This window comes from Olea europaea, unplaced genomic scaffold (assembly GCF_002742605.1).
Source record: "Olea europaea var. sylvestris unplaced genomic scaffold, O_europaea_v1 scaffold1046, whole genome shotgun sequence".
Lineage (NCBI taxonomy): Eukaryota > Viridiplantae > Streptophyta > Magnoliopsida > Lamiales > Oleaceae > Olea > Olea europaea.
The window spans coordinates 25,614-49,287 of record NW_019227801.1 but is presented as its reverse complement, the minus strand read 5'-3'; the positions used below and the strand labels follow the sequence as shown (position 1 = coordinate 49,287).

Below are 23,674 nucleotides of genomic sequence, written 5' to 3'. Positions count from 1 at the left end.
CCACACCGATAAATGAAACGAAGAAAAAGAAACAAGTTAAACATAAATTTACATTGATAAAGAGAAAATCAATCATAAATCAAATTGTTAAATTGTACGTTCTTTTTACTATCTCGACTGTTCTTAGCATGAAATCAAGACGTTCGACAAACATTTATTACTTGATTTTAGACCCCACATTGAAAAGTAACATAAGCATCGGGTACCCTGTTATGATCATCATCAAAATATGTTCATGGAGAGTATGACGAATCCATGCTAATGAACGCGGCGAAGAAGAAAAATGAGTTAATCATGAATCAAATTGTTGAATCGTAAATTCTTTTTACTCTCTCAACTACTTTGACATAAAATCAAAATATTCGACAAACATTTATTCACTTGATTTTAGTCCCCCCACATTGAAAAGCAATATAAGCATGTGGTACCCTCTATTGACCATCATCAAAATATGGGACCCATTTTCATCAAAACATGGGGCCCATGATCGCCATCATGATTAATCTATGATGGGTTTATGCCCACGCCTAATTTCATACAATTATTGTCTCCTCAAAGCCTCACTTTTTGAGGTCACTTGATTTAGATATAACATGCATTTTTCTTTAGTGGGACTATTATTTACTACGTGCGGCGTACGGGATGTTATGTGCAAAAAAGTTTGTTCAATAAGTAGATTCCTTGTTGAGATATAAATAAATATATTTATTTAGGTTAAGTTTTTACGTGAATTGATTCAATTTCGAACTTGAATTTTATTGTGCATCATCGATTCTTCCGAGAATGAGTTTACAATTATTACAACCAAAAATGTTAACGACGACAAGTATTTTTGTTATGTAAAAAATACCTGAACTTGCTTTGTTACCCTGCTCAAGTTTGTCGTAGAGTTTAACATTCAAACTTTTAAAAAAGAAATTAATATTTTATTCATAATACTATCCTATCTTGTTTAATACCGAGCATTAAATATGTCATTAGTAAACTATTTAAAGTCTAAATTGTTAAGACTATCCTATCTTGGTTATGTATTAGTACAAAATATGTTTATTAGCGACTCATTTACCCCCTTTTTGGTTTCACTAAAAATCAAATTTTTAATAACTTTTTGATGAAATATGTTGCTAAAAAGTTGTGAATCTTATAAAATGTGTGATTGAAAATGAGTTTCAAGAAAAATAAATTTTAAAAAATTGATATCAAACATGGATTTTAAAGTATAAATTTCGTTAAAGTAAGAGAAAAGAATAAGATTTTGGTCACCCTTTTAGGTAATACTATAAGATAATAGATTGATAGGGTTAGGTCAAGAAATAGAGAGAAAAATAAGTGGTCTCCAAGAGTTAGGTTTGTACACATGATTCGATGTGCCAAAATCCAAGTAAGGTGCCCTACTCATACTCCACATAGCTATCAAGTACTACACCCTAAGGACCATTCACAATTAATTTAGCAACTCAACTCTTTTTCTTGTGTTTTTATTTTTTATTGATTATTTTTGGAGCATTTTATATTTGATATAGGTACTATTTGCCATTAAGCTATTATATCGGTTTTGTGATTTAATTGTAGTTACAATAATTAGTTTTACATTTTTCACGTTGTTATAAGTAGTGCGTAAAAAGAAATCAAACTTGGACGATAAGTTTCATGAAACAAGTAGCATGAAAGATGCATCATACTTAATTGTTGATTGATGACTACTTTAATGAAGGCCCAATATTCAGATATATCGATATATCTTGACGAGTTTAATCATCCCATATTAGATTTTTTTTTTTGTTGCCCATAACCTAATTAATCGACACACTTAGATGAGAGCGTGATTTTGACTCAACTGATTTTGTCAACCAATGAGGACACTATCGAAATGTCTAAAGAACTTAACTACTCGACTAAACTCAAGATTAAGAAGTCTAGAATTCTTATGAGACTTTATTTTATGGAACTCAATAACCAATTCAACTCACTAAGCCACTTTACAATGGGGAATAAGCAATTTCTCAAAGGTCTATAAAGAGTAAGAGTTAACATATAAGTATTATATTCTCGTACTATGTAATTTGCATTAGGAAATGAGAATGCAAAGCACATAAAATCTTACCAAAAATTGTTAAGAAAGTACAAATACTTTAGTAAATATTTCACGAATACTAAAAACCAATAAATTCGTATTTATTTTTACCATTTAACATGATGTACACGATTCAACTATTGGTTATGACATATTCATATTAAGTTGAAAAATCTAATGAGAGTATAATTCTTTTAGGCAATCATCTTACTAAAGAATATTGCTAATTAATTACTTTTTGAGAGATAATTATTTATTATATATCATCTGTTAAGTCTAACTTTGTTAGGTAAGCATGTCCCTCAGCAAAATTGTCTAGAGTTCACATGGCACATGTTACATAGTTATGATTTACAAATTGCTGCAAAAGTTGGTGCAAAGATAAAGTTTTACGTAACACGTAAACGATTGGTATAAATTTTAAAAATTCCAATCATATTTTCGATATTTCATTTTAAATAGAAATTATATTTTTACATTTAATATATCAATCAATGACTTAATTAACCACTAAACTGCTTATCATTATTCAATTTTATTCCTTGTCGAGTTATCATATGTAGGCTTCTTAATTCATGGATAAACATGAACCATGTTGAAATAAAAGTTACATAAATTATATCGATAAACTTTTAATGCTAGGCTAATAACATCTCCAATCATAGTATAAAATATATCTAAATTGTGATTTAAAATTTTAAAATGGCCCGAAACCTCTCTAATGAAATGATGCAAAGAAAATGCAAAAAGATGTAATTTACATTTTTTTTACATCCACACGAGGGAAAAGGGAAATTTGTATGTTTTTATTGGAGCAAATTTTGAATTTAAATCCATATGGATGTAAATAAGGATGCAGGGGGTGCCACACAACCCCCTGGACGTCAAGGGGATTGTCACCCAAGAGTAACCGAACTTGTCAATGATACATTCTTGTAAAAACTTAATATTGTGTACAGTGGTTTGACTCCCTATTTTATGTCAACTTGTGATATGATCTATTGGATTGATCATTGAACAAAATTGGGAGGATATCTTGAAATTGATTGTTGACCTGGCCTATCAATGTCTTTTTGTTTGATGCTGTGAGTGAACACTATAAGTATTCAACGAATCAAACAAATAATGCCTTTAAATAGTGAAAGTTCAGTAGTCGAAATTTAGCTTACACAATAAATTGAGTTGTATGAAACAATCGCATAAACAATTGTGTGAATCATCAAATATTGCTTTGTAATATCTTAAGTATTATAGTTACACAAATTTATTTATTGGAAAAATTAGGATTATGTTTTTCAACATTTCGGGTGTTGTAAAAATTGCATATCAGTATTCAAAGTAGTAGGAGTTCGACTTCGAACCTATTAAATACGGAAAGAACCTTATGTACATGCTTTTCCATCACATATGTTAGACGAATGCTAATTTGGTAGCATCTGCTTGATTTGATTTTTATTTTTTTTGTAACTTTCAATCAATTGATGCCAACTGTAATTTGTGAAGGAATTCTCTGAACCAATTCTGTACAACTAGCATGATTCATTAAATACTGCTTTCATTGATTTCCGTCACATGAGGACCCAATCTACAATCGATTATGAAGTCATTTCCACACCGGAAGTTTTGAAAGTCCTACTCTAATTGTCCGTTATATATTGGACTAATAAAAATTTAATCTATATATATAGGTTAAATGTAGTGAACATTTTAATAATTTTCATTTAGGCTAAATTCCAATCGGGGTCCTCAATTCTTTGTAAGCGTGGCACCCATATCTCCAACCTACCATTTGTTGCACTCATATTTTCAATCTTTTAAAAATGTACCCCCAATGTTCATTTTTTAATGAAAAATGTTTATTTGAACATTGAATGACGACATCATATTGAAAAGTAAAATTGCTCAACAAATCAAACGATAATTTCAACTTTTATTTAGAAATTTGAATAGGGTGAAATTCCTAAACATTCATAAAACTTATCCCTCGACTTTAACCCATTTCCCGGCTTGGGAGAGCGTCACTTGGTCATTTGTTATTTCAATAGACATTTTTGGTTAAATAAGGGCATAGTACATTTTTAAAAATTGGGAACATAAGTGTAACAAATAGTAGATTAAGGATACAGACTTAAGAAATGTTGACGAGTTCGAGTTGAAGTTACCCATAATTTAAATAAGCCCTTGTTTGATGAGATTAAAATCAAATTTTTAGTAAATATATATATAAAAATTGATGAAAAATGTGATTAAAAAAAGTTGTTAGTCCCTAAAATATGCAATTAAAATGAGTTATTCACTTTAAAATAATAAAAATTAATTATTTTTCCCCCATTAAAAATGTGAATATTCAAATCACCTAAAGAGAATCAGAATGGCAAAACTCTCCACAGATAGTTGGCGTGAATCAATGGCATAACATAAAGCTTCTCGAAAAGGCACATTTCCTTCCCAGTTTTATCTGATCTACTCTGTCAACACCACACACTCGGACCCTACTGCTCCACCCCACGCCACCCCACCCCCTATGCCATCCCTCTCTTCTTCCCAACTCCCAGCACGCACACACACCAACGCTTCTCTCTTCTGCTGGATACAGAAAAAGCAGAGCGACAACTTCATCAGTATATTCAGTCCCCCATCAGACTACACATACGAATATATAAAGATAAAGACACACATATACATACACACAAGTATATATAGAGAGAAAAGGCAGGTGGGATCTTGAGATTTGTGAGTTAAAAAAGAGATCTTGGAAAATCAGTAGGAGTTAAAGCAATGGCGGCTGAGTGTAATTATAGGGTAGTTGTGAAGTAATGTTTCACAGTAATGGCAATGTATCATCATCAATGTGATGTATTTGTTTGTAAGAAAAGCAGATAAGGAGGAAAAAGAAAGAAAGCCATATATTTTTTCTTGGTTTTGTTGGCTCGAGAATCGAGGCAATTTTTCAGCTGATGAGTTTGTTTTCTTGTGTTTGGTTTGCAGTTCTGTGATCATATCATAAATTCTTATATGCATAATGCATTGTAGTGAGAATAAGATGAGTGGCGAATGGATAAAGTTTGGTGCTTTGGTCCCTTTTATGCAGTAAACGTGTTTCAGTTTTCCCAGAATTTGCAGCTCGCTTGCCTGCTCATTAGTTATTTGTGTTTCTTGAGTGAAATTGGGGGTAGTACAAGTTCTTCCGCGGAGTGAAGAGGCCAATTTCAGAAACAAGAAAATGAAGTTTATGAAGTTGGGATCAAAGCCTGATGCATTTCAAGCTGAAGGCAGCTGTGTAAGGTAAGCTTGATGCCCTCATTTTTCTCTTTTTCTTTAGAAATTTCCCTTTTTGCCAGAATTTAGAATACACATTTTTGGCATATGAAGTTCTGAATCAAATTTTGTTGCAATGAACTTTTTGGTATTTCCATGTTTGTATCTCCTCATGCATACACACAAAATTATCAACTCAATAATAATATTTTTTATTATTATTAAGTTTCAGCTTGAATATTAATAAGCTATCATCTTTGAATCCAAATATAACGAGGTTTGACCTTCATGTGATTTTGATGTCATTGGATTGGGTTATGTTGCTTCTCATTTTCGTTCTGAATGAACTTTTTAGGAACCTTTTTATTTTGTTTATTTCCATGATGTTCCTCCACATTCATACACACAATTGTAAAAAAGATATTAGTTTTTTTTCTTAGTATATTATCCAGTGATATTTAGTTCTCTATTGAAAATGCTAGGAATGTTACATAATACTATCTCAAGTTCAGGGGATTTTCCTTTACCTCTATGGATGGGATTGTTTTATTTCACAGTTTCCTTTACAACTCTCTGCCTCAGTGTGTGACTGTGTGTGTGTGTAAAGAAATTTGGGGCTGGGTAGCATGGGCAACCCAAAATGTGGTCCAGGTGTCTCACTGTCTGATTTTGATGAGTTGTGGTCCAACCTTAGTAAAGTTGTATAGAATGGGCCTTTATGGACAAAATATTTAATTATTTCTCTCCCCCAAATTCTTCATGAATTGTAAAAAAGTTGATTCTTCTGCCTATTGAATATGCTATATCAAAAAAAAGGGCACACTGGGACCTGTAAAGTGTAAACACAAGTTTGGACTTGTGCTTTGTACATGGATTGATTGAAATGAAAAAGCAACTTGTATGGTTTTTCGTTTGATGATTGTCTTCTTCGTTGGTTAATTAATTTAATGTCTTTTTTCGTGGTCCCTTCGGGTGCTGGCTTACTGATTTTCTCTTATAATATACATTGTTTTGCCTCACGATTGAATCATTAGCTGAAAAGAAGATAAATATTAATTTGCATGTCCATAAAAGTTTTTCTCTACTGTTATTTATTTATTTTTTTAAAAAGAGAATTATTGCATCTTTAAGATAGTTAGTGTGAAAGAACACAACTGGCTTGAATTCTTTGTTCAGTACTCTTTCTTATTAGACCAAGTATCCTTGCCTTTTGTGAATACATATACGTCTAGTTGTGTCGATTTAGGTGTCGGGACTGCTATTTGCCTATGATTGAGATGACCAAGGCACAATATCTCCAATTGGAAGCATGTATTTTAAAAATGTATGCATTGGTTCAAATATTTGCTTACTAATATTCAAGAGATTTGCATCAATTTATTGAATTCCCAATTCATTTAAGCTCAACCGTTTAATCACCTAAAGTGAAAGAAATTTTTTAGTAACTAAAAGTGAAAGAAATCTGTTAAATATCTATTGGTATAATGTATTTTCAGCGTTTGCTAGAGGTACAGTTTGATAATGCTTGCATTGATTTACGCACTTCTGATACTATAGTAACTCGATGCCGGCGGATATTTCGTCCATGTCCAAGTTAGTCTAAACTGTATTTATTTCACCATTTGTTGGGCAATTGATGGTTTTGACTTTTGAGGGTGGACATGAACATTTCATCATAGTAACTTTTTGCTTGCTCTGCTGCAAATTAATGGTACTTTCTAAATTAAATAACCATATGCTTGAATGTTAATGTCCCTAAAAGTCAGTTGTCTTGTGGCAGGTATGTGTCATCTGACCTGGCTACAGATGTTATCGTAATTGTTGGTGAAGTTAAGTTTCATCTTCACAAGGTATATTCTATCAAACCATTTGTGCAGTGAACAAGTTCTAATAAATTTATTTCTCAAATTGTTTCGTTTATTGACATTTCTGAACTTGAGATATTTATCCCTGGTTAAGGAACTGCATGTTTTTGCTTTTCGGTATAATTACCTTACTGATCATATTGAATTGTGAAACACATTAATTCCTGTAAGAGATTCTTGATACATTAATTTTCATAACTTATTTTCTGTATTCATTACATGGAGATTAATTTAGTTTAAATTAATTAGGTTAAATTATCTGTCACTTGCTCTGTTTTTTCATTTTTTTTTATGGGGAGTTAATTTAATTTAAAATAGTATTTTTTGCCTATTCGGGCATGGTTCCTGGTTGAACGTCGGAAAAGTTGTTGATGGTTATCTTGCGGAAATTGCTCGTGATATAAATCTCTCGGTCTCGAGTTTTATTGAGCTATCACAGTCAATCCCTGAGTCAGCCAGACCAATTCATGATGGAATTTACGGTGCCATTGATGTCTATTTGAAGGTAGGGATCTTCTTATCCTTGCTATATGTTTTCTCTATTCTAGTCGTATTATGAGAATTGCAATAATTATAAGTTCATTGTGTTCTTTTCATTCACACAAATTTTAGGACATTATTTCTTACACAATATTGGTTACGACTGGAGAGTAAATGACAAGATTTTAGTTTCTTTTTCTTTTTTTATTTTGTTGCTTCATACTGTTCAGTGCTATCTACTTCATCCTAAACAAGTCATCAGATCACATAATTTGACTATTCAGTTGTCAAAGATCACCAGTCTTGGCAGATGTGTTTGTACATGGTTGTTTTAAGCCGGATCTGCAAGGGGTTGTGATTGCATTTGAGAATATTTTGAACAAATGTATCTTTCGAGGTCGAAAAAAGAATGTTTAAAGATTTAATTTGTTGCTTAATATTTGCAGGAACATCCTAATCTTACAAAAGCCGAACGGAAGAAATTGTGCGGGCTTATGGACATTAAGAAATTGACGACGGATGCATCAATGCACGCTGTACAAAACGAAAAGCTACCTCTTCGTGTTGTTGTTCAAGTCTTATTTTTCGAGCAGGTTAAATCGGCTGCTGGAATCCAATCCGTAAACAACAGTACTGATGCTGATGCATTGGATGCCTCAAGAAACACGGAGGAAAATCTAGCTGAAATAGTGCCAGAACCCCGTAAATCCCTGAGGAAACAGATGGACGACATGAAAATAAAAGAAGATGAATTGCAGAAAAATGGAAAGTTGACGAAAACGGGTAGTAAAAGCAGAGATCCCGTGCAACTGCTGCCATCTCGGTCGAGGAAAATTTTTGATAAGCTTTGGATTGTGGGAAAAGGACATGGAAATGGAGAGATTAAGAGTTCTGATACTTCAGGGAGTTCTCAAAGCCCAACTTCATTGATTCAAGGGGAGACAAAATCCACTTCAAGACAGAGAAGATACTCTATTTCTTAGAGGATTATTTTAGAGTTTATTTGAAGTAGATCAAGGGAGGGAAATTGAATCACTGAAATGTAAAGTGGTAGGAATTCTATTACAGTAGATAAATTTGTTTTTATGTTGTTCCTTTCATCTGATGGTTATTGTATTGTGACTTATATTTGTGTATGAATGTGATTTACTTTACAAGGGTTTTCATTGAATTGAATCTATGTTTTAGCATTGTGTTGAGTTCGAAAAAGGGTAGATATACAAAAATTTTACTTGCAGATCTTACAAATCAGAATCTTGAAGATATTTCAACACACAGCTTTAACAGTTTAGAGTTTTGTCACAATTATTTCAGATGTATATTCTTCTATATCACATTTCATATAAAATTTTACCTAGTCGTACAGAATATTGTACACAAGCAGCAAAATATTTCAACACCAAGGATCAATCAATTTTTACTTGACCCTTCCTTTGATTGTGTCATTATTACTTCATATTCTAGGATTTTATATATATATTTTTTTGGGGAATCTTAAACAAAGATATAGGAGGGTTATAGAGGAGACTATATGAATCGTTGGTTTAATAGTGGAAAGTTTCTAAAGAGGGTAAGAGAATAGTTATCAGAATTGAGATTCAAAAAGAAAACATACAAACATACTAGAGATCACAATAAAGATTCAAATTAGAGAAGTTTATTGAAGAATATCAATAGACCGTTAGAGTCTTATAGATATAGGGTTCATTAAGAATTGGAGAGTTACAAATGGTAGATCGAGACCAAATTGGTCTTAATCGGTTCTGATACCATTGTTGGTCCTAGTATTGGTCTCAATAGCACCAAGAGCATAAGATTTAAAGCATAATAGTAAACAAGACAAGATTTAAGTCTCAGAGGGTTCAGCGATCACTTCAAACACTTAATTCACCATTGAGCATTCATTAAGAATTACACTCAAATCTTCTAACTCAGCCTCAAATCACAAGGCTTAATCCACATTTTGGTTGCTGTTGACATAAATGTATATCGGGAAAAGCTTGCTAGATTGTCATTACCTTTTCAACATTGTGTTTGGTGTTTAGAAAACAACAAACAACATCATCTGTTTCATACATCGGACTGAACCTCTTGACAGTTTTCAATCGTTCTTGTAGGAGAACAAGGAGTACGAGGAGTTTAAGGACAAAGATGTGAGCAACATTTACATTGTGTTTGCTGTTGACATAAATGTATATCGGGAAAAGCTTGCTAGATTGTCATTACCTTTTCAACATTGTGTTTGGTGTTTAGAAAACAACAAACAACATCATCTGTTTCATACATCGGACTGAACCTCTTGACAGTTTTCAATCGTTCTTGTAGGAGAACAAGGAGTACGAGGAGTTTAAGGACAAAGATGTGAGCAACATTTACATTCGCTATCATCCACTATTTGGCGACAGCTTTGACAGGGACAAGTATGCAGTCACCTCAATGAAGTTATGTCGAACGGGCTTCCACATGTTCAAAGACAGTGGCAAGAGGACCATATAGATGCAATCCCTGTCGATGATGAGGGTAGCAGTTCCAGCCGTGAGGAACGTGTAGGAATCGGTACAGCAACCATGAACGTGTCCACGTCCAATAGCGACGAGAAACGAAAAACCTCCAGAACCAGGCAAAAGGGAAAAACCAAGAAAAATCCAGCGCGGGAGTTGTCATTCTCTATCAATCGGGCAACTAGTGCAGCCAAGGAAATGGTGGCAAAGATCAATACCATCTCTGAACAAGAACTCCAGTGTTGCATGTGTCGAAGAGTTGCTTACAACGAGATGGCTCCTGAGTCAAACGCCTTTGTACTTCTACGCCTGCACGCTGCTGGTACAGAAACGTTAGTGGGATATGCTCAATGTCATGAAAGACACTGATGAGAAATTTGAATGGATTGAGTGACAGTTTAACGAGCGTAACAAATTGTTCCATTAGGATTTTTATGTTCCCTGTCTGCTAGTGTAATAGCTCCTTTTCCACCCAAAACATATGTTGCTTCTTTTGTCTTTCCTACGTGTTGTAAACTTTTATTGAGTTGTGTGTATGTGAATACATGTTTTCTTCCTGCTGTATGGGTCAATTTTTGATCAGGAATGGGACATGTATGTTAGAATCTTTTGTAATTACTAAATAAAAGCATGCATAAAGTGTTTAGGTACTATACAGAGAGTGAGAAAAGTGAAATAATTGCCAACAAAGCATGTCATGTCTCTAGAGTCATGCATCCAATCATTTCTCAATCTTTATTTGGACAACACTCTGCGAAGATTCTCAAGAGACTCTTATTACTATACAAACCGTGCGATTTGGTGTATAAATTCAAGGTTTCAAGCATACAAGTTAATGAAGTTGCAATTCACTTGAACAACTTCATTCTATGAGAACCAAAGAATTTGATCGGAAATACAATCTTATTTCACAACTTCTGCGGAACAATGGACGATCTGAACTTCAACTACGTGCTACTTTCAATTTCCGACGCAGAATAAGAACTAGGGAAGGAGTTCTTTAATCAACTGGCTGACGACATGATAGCATGGCATAGCTATTGCAGAATCGTAGATAGTGACACGAGGATCTACTATCGCAGACAATGGAGCCGTGTAAGAAGATTTTCGTTGTTCAGGAATGGCCATATGTTCATGATAAAGGCTATGAGCTAGAACGGACAACTGTGCTATCAAGAATTTTGCATGTACCCGTAAACGCTGTGCCAATTTGCACATATTCTATGTGACGAATACAGACTGTGCACTAGCCAGCAGATCGACATAAATGAGAAAATTGGAATGTTCATGTGCATATTAGCGGATGGAAATGGATACTGGCTAGTGATGGTGATATTTAATCACTCGTTGCAAACAGAGTGTCACTATTTCAAGGAGGTGCTCCGTGCCATCGTCGTGCTATCGACACATCTTGTACGTCGGAGTCTGAATTATAACGATAGTGTCGAGCCCTACAAGCAACAATAGTGTCGAGCCCTACAAGTCAGACTTGTCTAAGCATCACTATTTCAGGATTGCATTGGTACTATCGATGCAACGCATGTGGAAGCTGTGCTCCCTCGGCAGGAGCGTCTGAACTTCATAAAATACTGACCCAAAATGTGTTGGCCACATGTGATTTTAATTTATATTTCACACTTGTGCTTGTTGGCTACATCAGAAATACACATGACGCTCGAATGCTTGCTCGTGCTATACACGATCCGCAAATAAATTTCCCACGATCGGCATCAGGTAAATATTATTTGGTTGACTCTGATTTTGCTTATCGACCGAGATATATGGCCCCATACAAAAGGGTTAGATATAATATACCATTTTCAGCAGTTTCACGATGAACGAACTAGCCGTCGTTGCAAGTTTTGGAATGCTCACGAGAGGTTTAATTTCAAACACTTCTCTTGCAGAAACGTCATCGAACGTGCCTTCAGTGTATAGAAGCAGAAATATAAAATACTAGACCGCATGCCGAGCTACTCTTTTTCTAGACCAGTTGCAGTTGTCATTGTGACAATGGATGTTCATAATTTCCTACGTAGTTTCTGGAGTTGTGAACAAAGCATTTCGCAGAGCGGAATCGAAGGATGAGACGAAGTGCATGCTGAAATGAACGTACCAAAAATGCAACGATTTGAGTGGGACAGACTTCGAGATTACATGGCACAACAACAATGATGACATTATTTGGAAGGAAGTCACGTTCGTCGCATGTCTGCTAATATATATGAACGCATGAAAATGAATAGATGTCTTTGTTGGCGTTGTACGATGACATAATGTTTAATGCTTGAGTTGTTTCCATGTTTGAAAGGTGAAATATTTGTTTGCAAAATTGTAATAGTCGATTGCCCATTCAGGACCAACACGGGCGTCCATGATGGGAATGGCTCAACGATTGAATTCAAGACCTAAGTGAAGATGGAATTAAAATTCTTAAACATATAAAAGTTGCTGAAAGCAAGAGTGTTGACGACAACAAACAACTCATGGGAGAAGGAAAATTCTTGACTGCATATTACTTTTACGTGCGGTCGTATGGAAGTGTGTTATCGCTGACTGAAATTCTCTGCCTACCGCTATGCGACCGTATAGCTTGGGCAGCTATGCAGTCGCATAGTTATCTGCCCAAGCTCTTGCACATGTCTTCAATTGTACATCTAATCCAACACGCTTTGCCTCTTGACCCTAATGTCGATACTCATCTTCGAGCCTACTAACGTCGCCCGTTTGGACTCCATAGCTATGTGAAGTGAATGGCCGGCTTTATCAACTCATTGCGGTCTCAAACCTAGCTTTAGCTTCTCTTCAACATGGTTCGAGTTGCTGATCAATTGTGAGCTTCCCCGGATGTACGTCAAGAAGTTGCAAACCTCTTGCGACAAGGATAACAGAATATTTCACATAAAACTATGGTAAGATGAAAAAGAGAAATGGACAATTACCTTGCAAAACAAACGTTGTGAACGAATGTTGGAAAATGACGGCATAGAAATAAACATTGTCGTCAATTAATTAAGAACGAATCAGACCCGCCGGTATTGTCAATTAATTGACCACAAAGCTTTTGTCGTCAATTAATTGAGAAAAACAATCCATTATCATCAATTAATTAAAAACGAATCCGACCCCGCCTTTATTGTCGATTGATTGATCACAAATTTATTGTCGTCAATTAATTGAAAAAAAATCCATTATCGTCAACCCGTTATCGTTAATTAATTAACAACGATCCCAACCTGCCGTCACCATCAATTAATTGACGACAAATCTATTGTCATCAATTAATTGAAACAAAAATAAAAATTCGTTATCGTCAATTATTCGAAAAACAATCCGTTATCGTCAAGTAATCAACAACTAATCTGACACGCCACTATTGTCGATTAATTGACTACAAATTTGTTGTCGTCAATTCATTAAAAAAGTACTCCATTATCATCAATTAATTCAAAATACAATCCGTTATCGTCAATTAACCAGCCACAAATCCGACCCATCATGTGCAAAGGGACGCCGTATCGTCCAACAGATAACTCGTGAGCGTAATTGCTGTATCCGTCGTCTCTTGTCGGTAAATGAGTCATGGCAGCCTTCGACAAAAAAATACTTTTGACTGCTGCAATTAGTTTGAAAGAGAAATAAAAGGACAGTAGATGCATTTTACGAAAATTAGCATTATTTAAAACCTTGCATGTCAGCAAGTCATGTGCTTGAGGTCCCAGTGTGATGTGATGCAAAAATGCATTTTGAGGCGGGGACGGGGGGTGGGGAATGTGGATCAAACAAGGGCTAAATGTAAAATTGGAGAATCGGTATCAGTAACTCATAACATATCATGAATAGACTCAGTGAAAAAAAAATTTCCAAATTATCTCACCAAACATCATTGAATACACACGTTTTCACTTCTTATTTGCCTTCATTATTTTCATCCCTTTAATTCTCCAATATGAATCCATCACCATTTTTTCAAGTGTTGGCCTAACTTCTTTTAATTGTTTACTCATTACAACAGTAGATGCAAATCTTGTATCAGCTATCCTCAACAAACACAACTTAGAATATTTATTTTATATAACTAATGCCATTCCATGATTAACAATAAAATTATGAATGTTTTCCACATCACTCACCAAATCAATAATCCACTTACAATATGCATATTGAGGTGATTTTTCAGATGGATCACATATACTTTTCAAAGCTAAATTCGGAGTATGTACCACATAAGGAGTCCAAAAGTTATGAGGATACCTTGTTTCAATGCTTAACCCAGGTGCTTTATAGTTACTGCATTGTCTGTTATGATTTGAACAACATGTAAGCTACCAATTTGCTTGATTGCATCAATAAGCGTTGCTGCCACGTATTCTCCTTCTTTTATATTGCTACTTGCATCAATTGCTTTAATAAACATGGCTCCCCTGTAGATGCTCCCATTTCATTTAAAATAGGTCTCTTTTGTTTATTCGACCAGCCATCAGAAATAATAGGCACTCCCATTTTCCTCCATGAATCTGTAATATGCTGAAGTTTTCTATTGATATGCTCATACTCTTGTGCAAGCAATGATGTACGCAATCAATTATAAGTAGGAGGGGTATCACCAACCAAGTTACTATTAGCCAAAGTTCTATAAAACTATTTGAAGCAAGGAGATTTTGCAAAATTGAACGATAATGCACTATCGTAAAACATTCTGGCAGCCTCTTTATCAGTCGTGTGCCTCTGTGCTATGTTGAAGGTCTTTTTTAGAGGTCCAAGCTCTCATCTTTTTTTTTCCTCTTTTTTTTTTTTTTTTCTGTTGTAGTAAATCAAAACCACTCGGTAATGAGACATACTTAGCCCTTTTCCTTTTATTGACCTCATCTTGTAATTTTTTCCTCTCGACTTGGTCGTGTTCCCTTTTGATTGATTGATGAATATCATCGATTATAACTTTACAATACTCAACTCCGTGATTTGGAAGTTTTAGCAAATGAGCCTTCACTTCAGTGTAAGATCTAGTCACTTTTTTATTGCAATAGTTTCGACGCGAAGTCCGGTTTACGCCTCCATTCACTGCTACTATGAGTACCTTCACATGGGTCCGTAGTTGCTTATCATCGAATTGATTTGCATGAATATTTGATGGTAATTGAGGTGTTCTTAGTGTAGAGTTAGAAGGATTCATAATTGAAATTTAGGAGTAAGCAAGATTCTGAAATTTTTTTATTGAACGTTTGATTGAAGAAAATGCATTTTTGTACAAGAAGATGAAATTGTTATTTATGTAAAGAGTTTTCTGGTGCCAAATTTTTGAAAAAGTAAGCTAATACATCCATTGCAATTTTCAAAGAGCTAACACATTAAAGAAGAATAATAAAAACTGGTGCAAATTATGGAAAAAGAAACTAAAACATTAAATAGCAATTATTACGTAAATGGGCAGCTTGATTTCTGTACCATCTATTTGTTGGGATCCACGGGTTGTAAAGAGTGAAGTTAATGACGCAATATGAAGTTAATATGGATTGGAACAATATAAAAATATATATCAAGGTATAAAGTAAAGAAAAAAAAGAGGAATTAATGCAGAGGCAAGATATATTATTAATTGATAATATGGAGAGAAAACAATGCCACAACAATATTGACTTCTTCTAAACTGAAAGAGGAGATCTATATTTATAGTGCACTAGTCAAACCTTAAAACTAGGCAAAAGATGGAAATTTTAAAAATAATAATAATAATAATAAATAAAATAAAACCCACGTAAAAGAAAAAAAAGGGAAAAACGTGTCCGCATTTACCATACACGGCACACACACATATTCTTTCCTTTCTTCAATTGGCTCCAATAAGATTTCTTTCCAAAACTAAGACACACAATCTTCCAAATCTTGACCAAATTTTGAGGCAATAGTTAACAATCTCCACCTTGACTCGAAATTTCGGTGCAATAAATGAAACTCCTAGATTTCAAATCCGTCTGCAACGAAATAGCTAAACTCCTCAACACAGTAACCAAAAACTCTCCATCACTAAATCATCTTCCTTTTGCAAGGCATCCACACACGACACCTGAACCCAACTCCCGAGTTCCCAAAATTCTACCAAGGAATTACTGTTGACTAAATAGGGTCGAAGCACACCCTGTAGTAGAAACCAAATCAAGTGCTTGATCAGAAGACCCCTTGTCAGAACTGTCACCTTCAACGATCCCAAAAGCATCACAGACATCAATAACACCACGGTACCTACGCTCCATGAGTCCACCCTTGACATTTGAAACAGTGCATCCGCTAAAATTGGTGGCAAAGCGGAATCACCAACGCTCTCTCTAGTAATGTTCAGAATCGACCCAGAGCCCAACACAAGAGATACTGTCCCAAACTGAAAATCTACCACGGCACTAAACTTGTCTCGATGTCTCAAAACTAGTTCTGCGCTTCCCTGCAATATGTACAACTAGGATCTCTTTCGTTCCTCCTGTACAACCCAGACACCCTTTCGAACCTTCAAGACTCCACCTTCACCAGAAAATTTGTACCCTTTTGCATCCAAGGTACTCAATGATATGAGATTCTTTGTCAAGTCTGGAACATGGCGAACCTGATCAAGTTTCCTCACTGTCCCATCTTATAGCCTCAATCTGACTCGACCGATTCCTGCAACCCGATAAGATTGGTTGTTTTCCATGACAACTCCACTTGCTTCACCACCTCATATGTCTGGAATAACGCCCTATTGGGACACTTATGATACGAACATGCAGAATCCAGAATCCACTCATCAGGTTTGAATTCCCCATCAGATACAACCAACATCACATCACCATCATCACAAAAATTCTCAGCAATATTAGTCTCATTCAAATTACCTGATTGCCCTGCATGATTTGCATGTAAATTACTTTTACCCTGCAACTTGTCGCAATCTTTCTTGATGTGTCCTTTCTTCATGCAATAATAACAATACACATTGTTGTACCTCACTTTCGATCTATCCCTCCGTCGATCACCATGAGTAACAAGAGCATCCCCACCCTTAGATGTAAGATCTCCGACCAACAGCTCCATCATCTCCTTTGAGAACAGGGCTTCATATACCTTCTCAATGGTAAGCGTGTCACGACTATACAGAATAGTATCACAAAACGACGAAAAAGAACTTTGTAGCGAACACAACAGAATCAAGGCTAGATCCTCTTCATCACATTTTACCTCCAACGTCTTCAAATCTGCAACAATCTCCTTGAACACAGCAAGGTGGTCCTGCAATGGCCCTCCTTTCGCCATGCGATGGGAATACAATTTTTGCTTTAGAGTCAGTTTGCTCATTAGACTCTTTGTCATGCACAATTGCTCCAACTTGAGCCACAAAGCAGCCGCTGTCTTCTCCTTTAAGACATCCTGCAGTATATTGTTGAACAAATGAAGATGAATCAATAATGTAGCCTTCCTATCCTTCCTTGCTTCTCCTCCATAGGCCAATTTGCTGGCATCTTCTCAAAGCCCAACAAAGCATCGTCAAGTTTCATCTTCATCAACACAGCTCTCATCTTTACTTACCACAGCGAAAACCTTGTATTGCGATCCAGCAGCGGAATATCATACTTCATCGAAGCCATATCTAAAAACCTCAATCAAATCACGAAGAACTTGCAACCTTGCTTTGATACCACTTGTTGGAATCGATGGATTGTAAAGAATGAAGTTAATGACGCGATATGAAGTTAATATGGATTGCAACAATATAAAAATATATATATCAAGGTATAAAGTAAAGAAAAAAAGAGGAATAACGTAGAGGCAAGATGTATTATTAATTGACAATATGGAGATAATACAACGCCACATCAATATTGACTTCTTCTAAACTGAAAGAGGAGCCCTATATTTATAGTTTATGAGTCAAACTTTAAAACTAGGCAAAAGATGGAAATTAAAAAAAAAAAAACCACGTAAAAGAAAAAAAGGGAAAACGTGTCTGCATTTACCATACACGGCACACACACATATTCTTTCCTTTCTTCAATTAGCTCCAATAAAATTTCTTTCCAAAACTAAGACACACAATCTTCCAAATCTTGACCAAATTTTGAGGCAATAATTAACACTATTCACCATAATATTGATTCCCAATTTCAATTGTTAATCTTAACTAGTAAGTACATATTCTATAAATAATGTCTTGTTTCCCAATTTTGATTGTTAATGCTTGGTTATTAGTTATATTCAATAATAAAGGTTAGGTTATCCGTATTAAATTGTCCAATTCGTTTTATTAGTTATTATTTTAGTTAGTATTAATTTATTTATGATATATTAATGCCATTTAACGTGGACTTATTATATTAATTTTAATTGGAGATTAAATGAGTTGGGATCGATATGATTTACGATATTTATGGATTTACGATATTTATGGTTTAAGGATGTTTAACGTGAAGTTGTGATTGCGCTCTAAAAAGAATTAGAACGACTAGAGTCGTGCATGGGCAACAAGTTGATCGAGTCGTACATAGATGAAAATTTGGCTATTCACCAATTATTTACTTTACTTTTAAAGATTAAAATGAGTTGGGGTCAATATGATCCAGTATATTTATGGCCTTATGTTTAACATGAAGTTGTGTGATCACACTCTAAAAAGAATAAGATTGATTAACATCATGCATAGGCAAGAGGTTGATTGAGTTATATGTAGACGGAGATTTGAATACTCACAAATCTTTTTACATTACATTTAGAAATTAAATGAGTTGAGGTTGATATGATTTAGTATTTTTATGTTTAGGGACGTCTAACGTGAAGTTGTGTGATCGCACTCTAAAAAGAATAAGATCGACTAGAATTGTGCATAGGTGACAAGTTGATCGAGTTGTACGTAAATAGAGATTTGACTATTCATCAATCTTTTACTTTACTTTTAAAGATTAAAATCAGTTGGGGTCAATATGATCTAAGATATCTATGATCAATGACGTTTAACGTGAAGTTGTGTGATTGTAGTCTGAAAAGACTAAGATCAATTAGCGTCGCGCATAGACAACAAGTTGATTGAATTATACGTAGACAAAAAGTTGACTATTCATCAATTTTTTACTTTACTTTCAAAGATTAAAATGAGTTGGGGCCGATATGATTTAGGATGTTTATGGCTAAAGACCTTTAACGTGAAGTTGAGTGATCAAACGTAGAAAAGCATAAAATCGACTAACGTCGTGCATAGGTTATAAGTTGATCGAATTGTAAATAGATGGTGATCTGACTACTTACCTATTATATTATTTTATTGTGATAAAATTAACTAACTGATATTCATTGTCAAAAAATGAACTCATAATTGACAATAGGATTATAATTTGAAATCAATTTAAAATCTAAGCCAAAATTAATTCTTTTCAAAAGTCTCTCTCTTTTGAATTCTTTGTGGATACATTAAATACATGCATATAAGGTGTTTGTAAAAATTTAAATATGAATATGAATTCAATCAATGCTTTATTACATTAAAAAGAAGTGACATGATATAACACCTTATTTGTCGTCACTTCAAAAAAATACAAACTATCTCATGTGAATTCTTTCTTAATCCATTAAAGATATGCATACAAGATGTTTGAAATTTTAATCATGAATATGAATTCAAACTTTACTTTTCATCAAAAAGTGAGATAATGATACATTGTATTCGTCTTGTATATGAATTAATATGCTGATATTTGAATGTGAAATACTCACATTTTTTAAAAAAGTTTCACACAATTTTATTTGTATTCTTTTTCTGTAGATTTATAAAATTAATATTTTTATCTGTAAGAGAGACAAATAAGAACAATTAAGGTTGTCCATTTGAAAATGATATGTCCTTTTTAATAATGTATATATGTCTATGGAGACAAATATAAATATAGAAACTAATATATTTATTTTATGTAAAAACAAATCCCATATTATATAAAACGAATTTCAATGTATTAAAATATATGTACACATGCATCAACTTATAGAATAAATATAGGCTACGTGTGTACATTTTACGTATTAAACAATTTATATTGGGTATTCAATAGTTCATGCATGTAAAGATAGCTTTCAACATTTATACTTCGTCCATAATATATTTATCATGAATGCATTGTAAGCTCTCAAACAGAATTAAATCACTCGAAATGGATGTTTGTAACTTAAACTATTGAATCAAACAAATTTAAAATTGAAAATTAAACTAATATTATCTTAAATAAAACAATAAATCACGCCACGTACAATAAATAATACAACCTGGTAGAGACAATCCCTAATTTATGGTCGTATGAACTGTTGACTTTTAAACCATCTAATTTCCTCGTCTCATTAACTTATTCACTAGGCTTTACATAAAGCCCATTTAACACATACCCAAAACCTATCATCTTCTCCAAACCTATCGTCTTCTCCAACTCTCATCTTCCCCTCTCTGTAAAATTCTATAAATGTTGCTGCCATGTTCCATTCCTCCATAAATTTCTGCATATTACTATCACAAGACTCAAAATAAATGGGTTTGCTGTCGCCACAAACACAAACCAGAAATACTCCATCATCCATTGTCTTCTTCATTTTCTTGTCGTGTTTGAGTTCAAAACCAAAAATCTGACACATGTCCCGTGTCAGTATCCGTGTCATGTCGTGTTGACACGGATACTTCTCCATTTTTGGAGAGTCTGAGCATCATAGCTCTCAATTTACCTTTCGAAGCTTCGACTTTATCTTTGCTCATATGTTTTCAAAGAACCCATCAATTCTTAAACCTTCAACTTCTCTAAATCCTTTGTTTATTCAATTACAACCACAAGAGGATCAAATTTTTCCGACAAGCTAATCAGATTTTTTCCACCATTTTTTCAATCGAAACCTTCTCACCATATTACTTCATTTGATTTACAAGCTCATTTCTTTAACACGATCATGATTATCTTTCATATTCATATTTTCGAATTCGCTTCTAAGAGATTGGAGTTGAATGGATATACCTTCATATCTCCTTAATACTCTTTTCTTAGAATCTCCCAAACTTCATTGGCTTTTTTTGCCATCATGATTCATGAAAACATTGAATCTGTTGCAGCTCTATGTAGGATTGAAAGAGCATTTGCATCTATTTGTCTACATTCTTTGAGTTACTTCTTCTTGGCATTCGATAACTCTTCTTCATTTCAGGTTCCTCGAAGCCATTTTTGACCATACCCCATTGATTCATTGCAAAAAATGAAGTCCTCGTCTTCACACATCAAAATCATAATTTTGCCCATCAAAAATTGGAACAAATTGACAACTTGTGCTTACCATTTCATTTATACAAAAGCCCTCCTTTTTTAAAACCATTGCTTCTAAACCTCGACTGCAAATGCACGAATAAACCCTCAAACGCTCTGATACCAAAAATATGTTGGCTAAGACAGGAGCTTCGAGTATTACAGCGCTAGTTTCACATGTATGAAACTAGGTAAAATTTGTGCTTGCACAGATTTTGCTCATTTGAAACTAATGTAATATAATTACTTCTAAATGAAACAGAGGAACATAGAAGATGATTAAAACTGAGAAAAAATAGAGTAAAAAGAGGGGAAGCATAGATGAACGAGATTGAAAAGATGAACAATACTTTTTCTTTCTTTCCAAGATTTTTTTATACAAAATGTCTTACATTATTTAGGGCAAGTCTAGCTATTTATATAGACCCCAAACATACCACAAAATTACATATTCAAGTCTCAGTTGTTTAACAAATTACATTGACTCTTTAAATAAAAACAAATTAACAACGGGGTTGGTTTGTGTATGTGAAGTTTCAATGTATAGCCTATAGGTTAGGGTTCTTATTCGTGAGACTTGTGGTGTAGATAAGAGTGAAAGAAAAGCAAAGCACGGGTCGTGCACGCACTAAAACATTGTTTTGACATCTTTTTGTTTAATTCTATCATATTGTGCCACGTACGTATCAAATACATTATATATAAAAGTAATAAGTACAGCGTTGAATCGCCTTCAAATTTTATTATAATTTCATTTCTACTTGAATTTATAGGGCATTTACTTAAGCATACACAACGGAATTTAAACAAAGGTCCATACCTAAAAATCGGATCACATTTGTATTGAGATAGAAAATATATATGGGTGTGCGCACGTGCACGTGTGTGTGATATGAGAAGTTCTTTGGACAATTTCTATAAGTTGGGATGATTTTGAATCTGATATGCCACGATCTTAACTCAACACTGTTCTTCAAATATCCAGCCTCTTATAGAAACCTATGCTGAGAGAACAATAAAATTGTAGATTTGAAAATGATGCAATTTTTATGTTGCAGATTTGAAAAATGATGCTTGATGTTGTTTGCAAACCCAAATTGAAAAAACAAATAAATTTGCAAAAGTTGAGAAATTGTGTCGCACTCATTGATTGCCAAACAGAATTGAGACGCGTGGTGAAGAGAGGGGGCCTCTGTTTGTAATGATTGGGGAAGACAAATTATTTTCGAACCGCATCGTAGGGGGCGGCGCCGGGTATGCGATCGATGCAACTTGTTCTAGGGGTGTTGGTAGGGTGTGGGTTTGTACCAGCCGCGAATGATTTTCCTTTTTCTAAAAAATCATTTTTTTTCTTATTTAGAAGGTGTTTTGTAGGTATTAAAATTAGATTTTTAGTAGATTTTGATAGAAATTTTTGAAATTTGTGGTTAAAAAACTGTGAGATCCATGAAATATGTAATTAACATTGATTGTTTGACTTTGACTCAGATTAAAATCTGAGCTAAACAGGGGCTTAATGTAGTTCTTTTTAATGATTTGAGATTGTAGACGTAATTTTCTCTTTATTCATTATAATATTTTTGCGTTCTTTTTATTTAAGTTAAAGGATGAAATGATCATCTTACACAAATTTGACATATTCTTTGATGGAAATCTAGCAATGGAATCAGCTAATTTTTCAAAGTTGAAGGCCAAAAAAGGTTGAAGTCTGCTACTTGGAATATTGGGACGAATGGTAAAATTTATCCTAAATAAGTGAATGCACGTACACTGTACACATTTAGGATATCTTTCTTAGACTGCATAATGGCTAAATAGCCTAAATTTGCATCTAACTTCTTAACTAATCTCTTTAAATATGTACCATTGCTTTTCTAATATAACTTCTGTTGATTTTTTTTTTTTTTTTTTCAGGGCACATCCAAGTTGGCGGAACAATCACATTGGGGGGCTCTGGAACCAAGTGTGGGGAGTTCGATTCCTGGTTGGAGCAGCCAAGTGATGTAATAACCAGAGGAAGGGTTGAAGCAGCTTGGTGATGTAATAACCATGGAGGAGGGTCCCTTTGGGAAAGGAGTAAAAGTTATGTGGGAACCTGGAAACCAACAAGGGCACAACCTGCGATTTACCTCCACTAGTCACTGAGGGGCCGGGGGCTAGAGGTCCAGGATTTAGTCCGGCTAAGCTGGGACACCTGGGTTATCAAAAAAA

General features: G+C 34.3%; 1 protein-coding gene across 1 annotated transcript; it reads left to right on the top strand.

The window, feature by feature from the left end:
- Positions 1-4,507: 4,507 nt before the first annotated feature.
- LOC111372903 (BTB/POZ domain-containing protein NPY1-like) lies at positions 4,508-8,836 on the top strand. The gene is made up of 4 exons (XM_022995327.1): positions 4,508-5,359; positions 7,113-7,208; positions 7,516-7,702; positions 8,124-8,836. Exons 1-4 carry the CDS (start codon positions 5,298-5,300, stop codon positions 8,658-8,660), a joined length of 882 nt encoding a protein of 293 aa, XP_022851095.1. The 5' UTR covers positions 4,508-5,297; the 3' UTR covers positions 8,661-8,836.
- The last annotated feature ends 14,838 nt before the right edge of the window (positions 8,837-23,674 follow it).

What these genes read in the sequence shown, in the direction of transcription:
- LOC111372903 (XM_022995327.1), top strand. Translation starts at nt 5,298, where the DNA reads ATGAAGTTTATGAAGTTGGGATCAAAGCCTGATGCATTTCAAGCTGAA. An exon ending in GCTGAAGGCAGCTGTGTAAG is followed by an intron (nt 5,360 to 7,112) that starts GTAAGCTTGATG and finishes GTCTTGTGGCAG; the next exon opens with GTATGTGTCATCTGACCTGG. An exon ending in TCTATCAAACCATTTGTGCA is followed by an intron (nt 7,209 to 7,515) that starts GTGAACAAGTTC and finishes AATTTAAAATAG; the next exon opens with TATTTTTTGCCTATTCGGGC.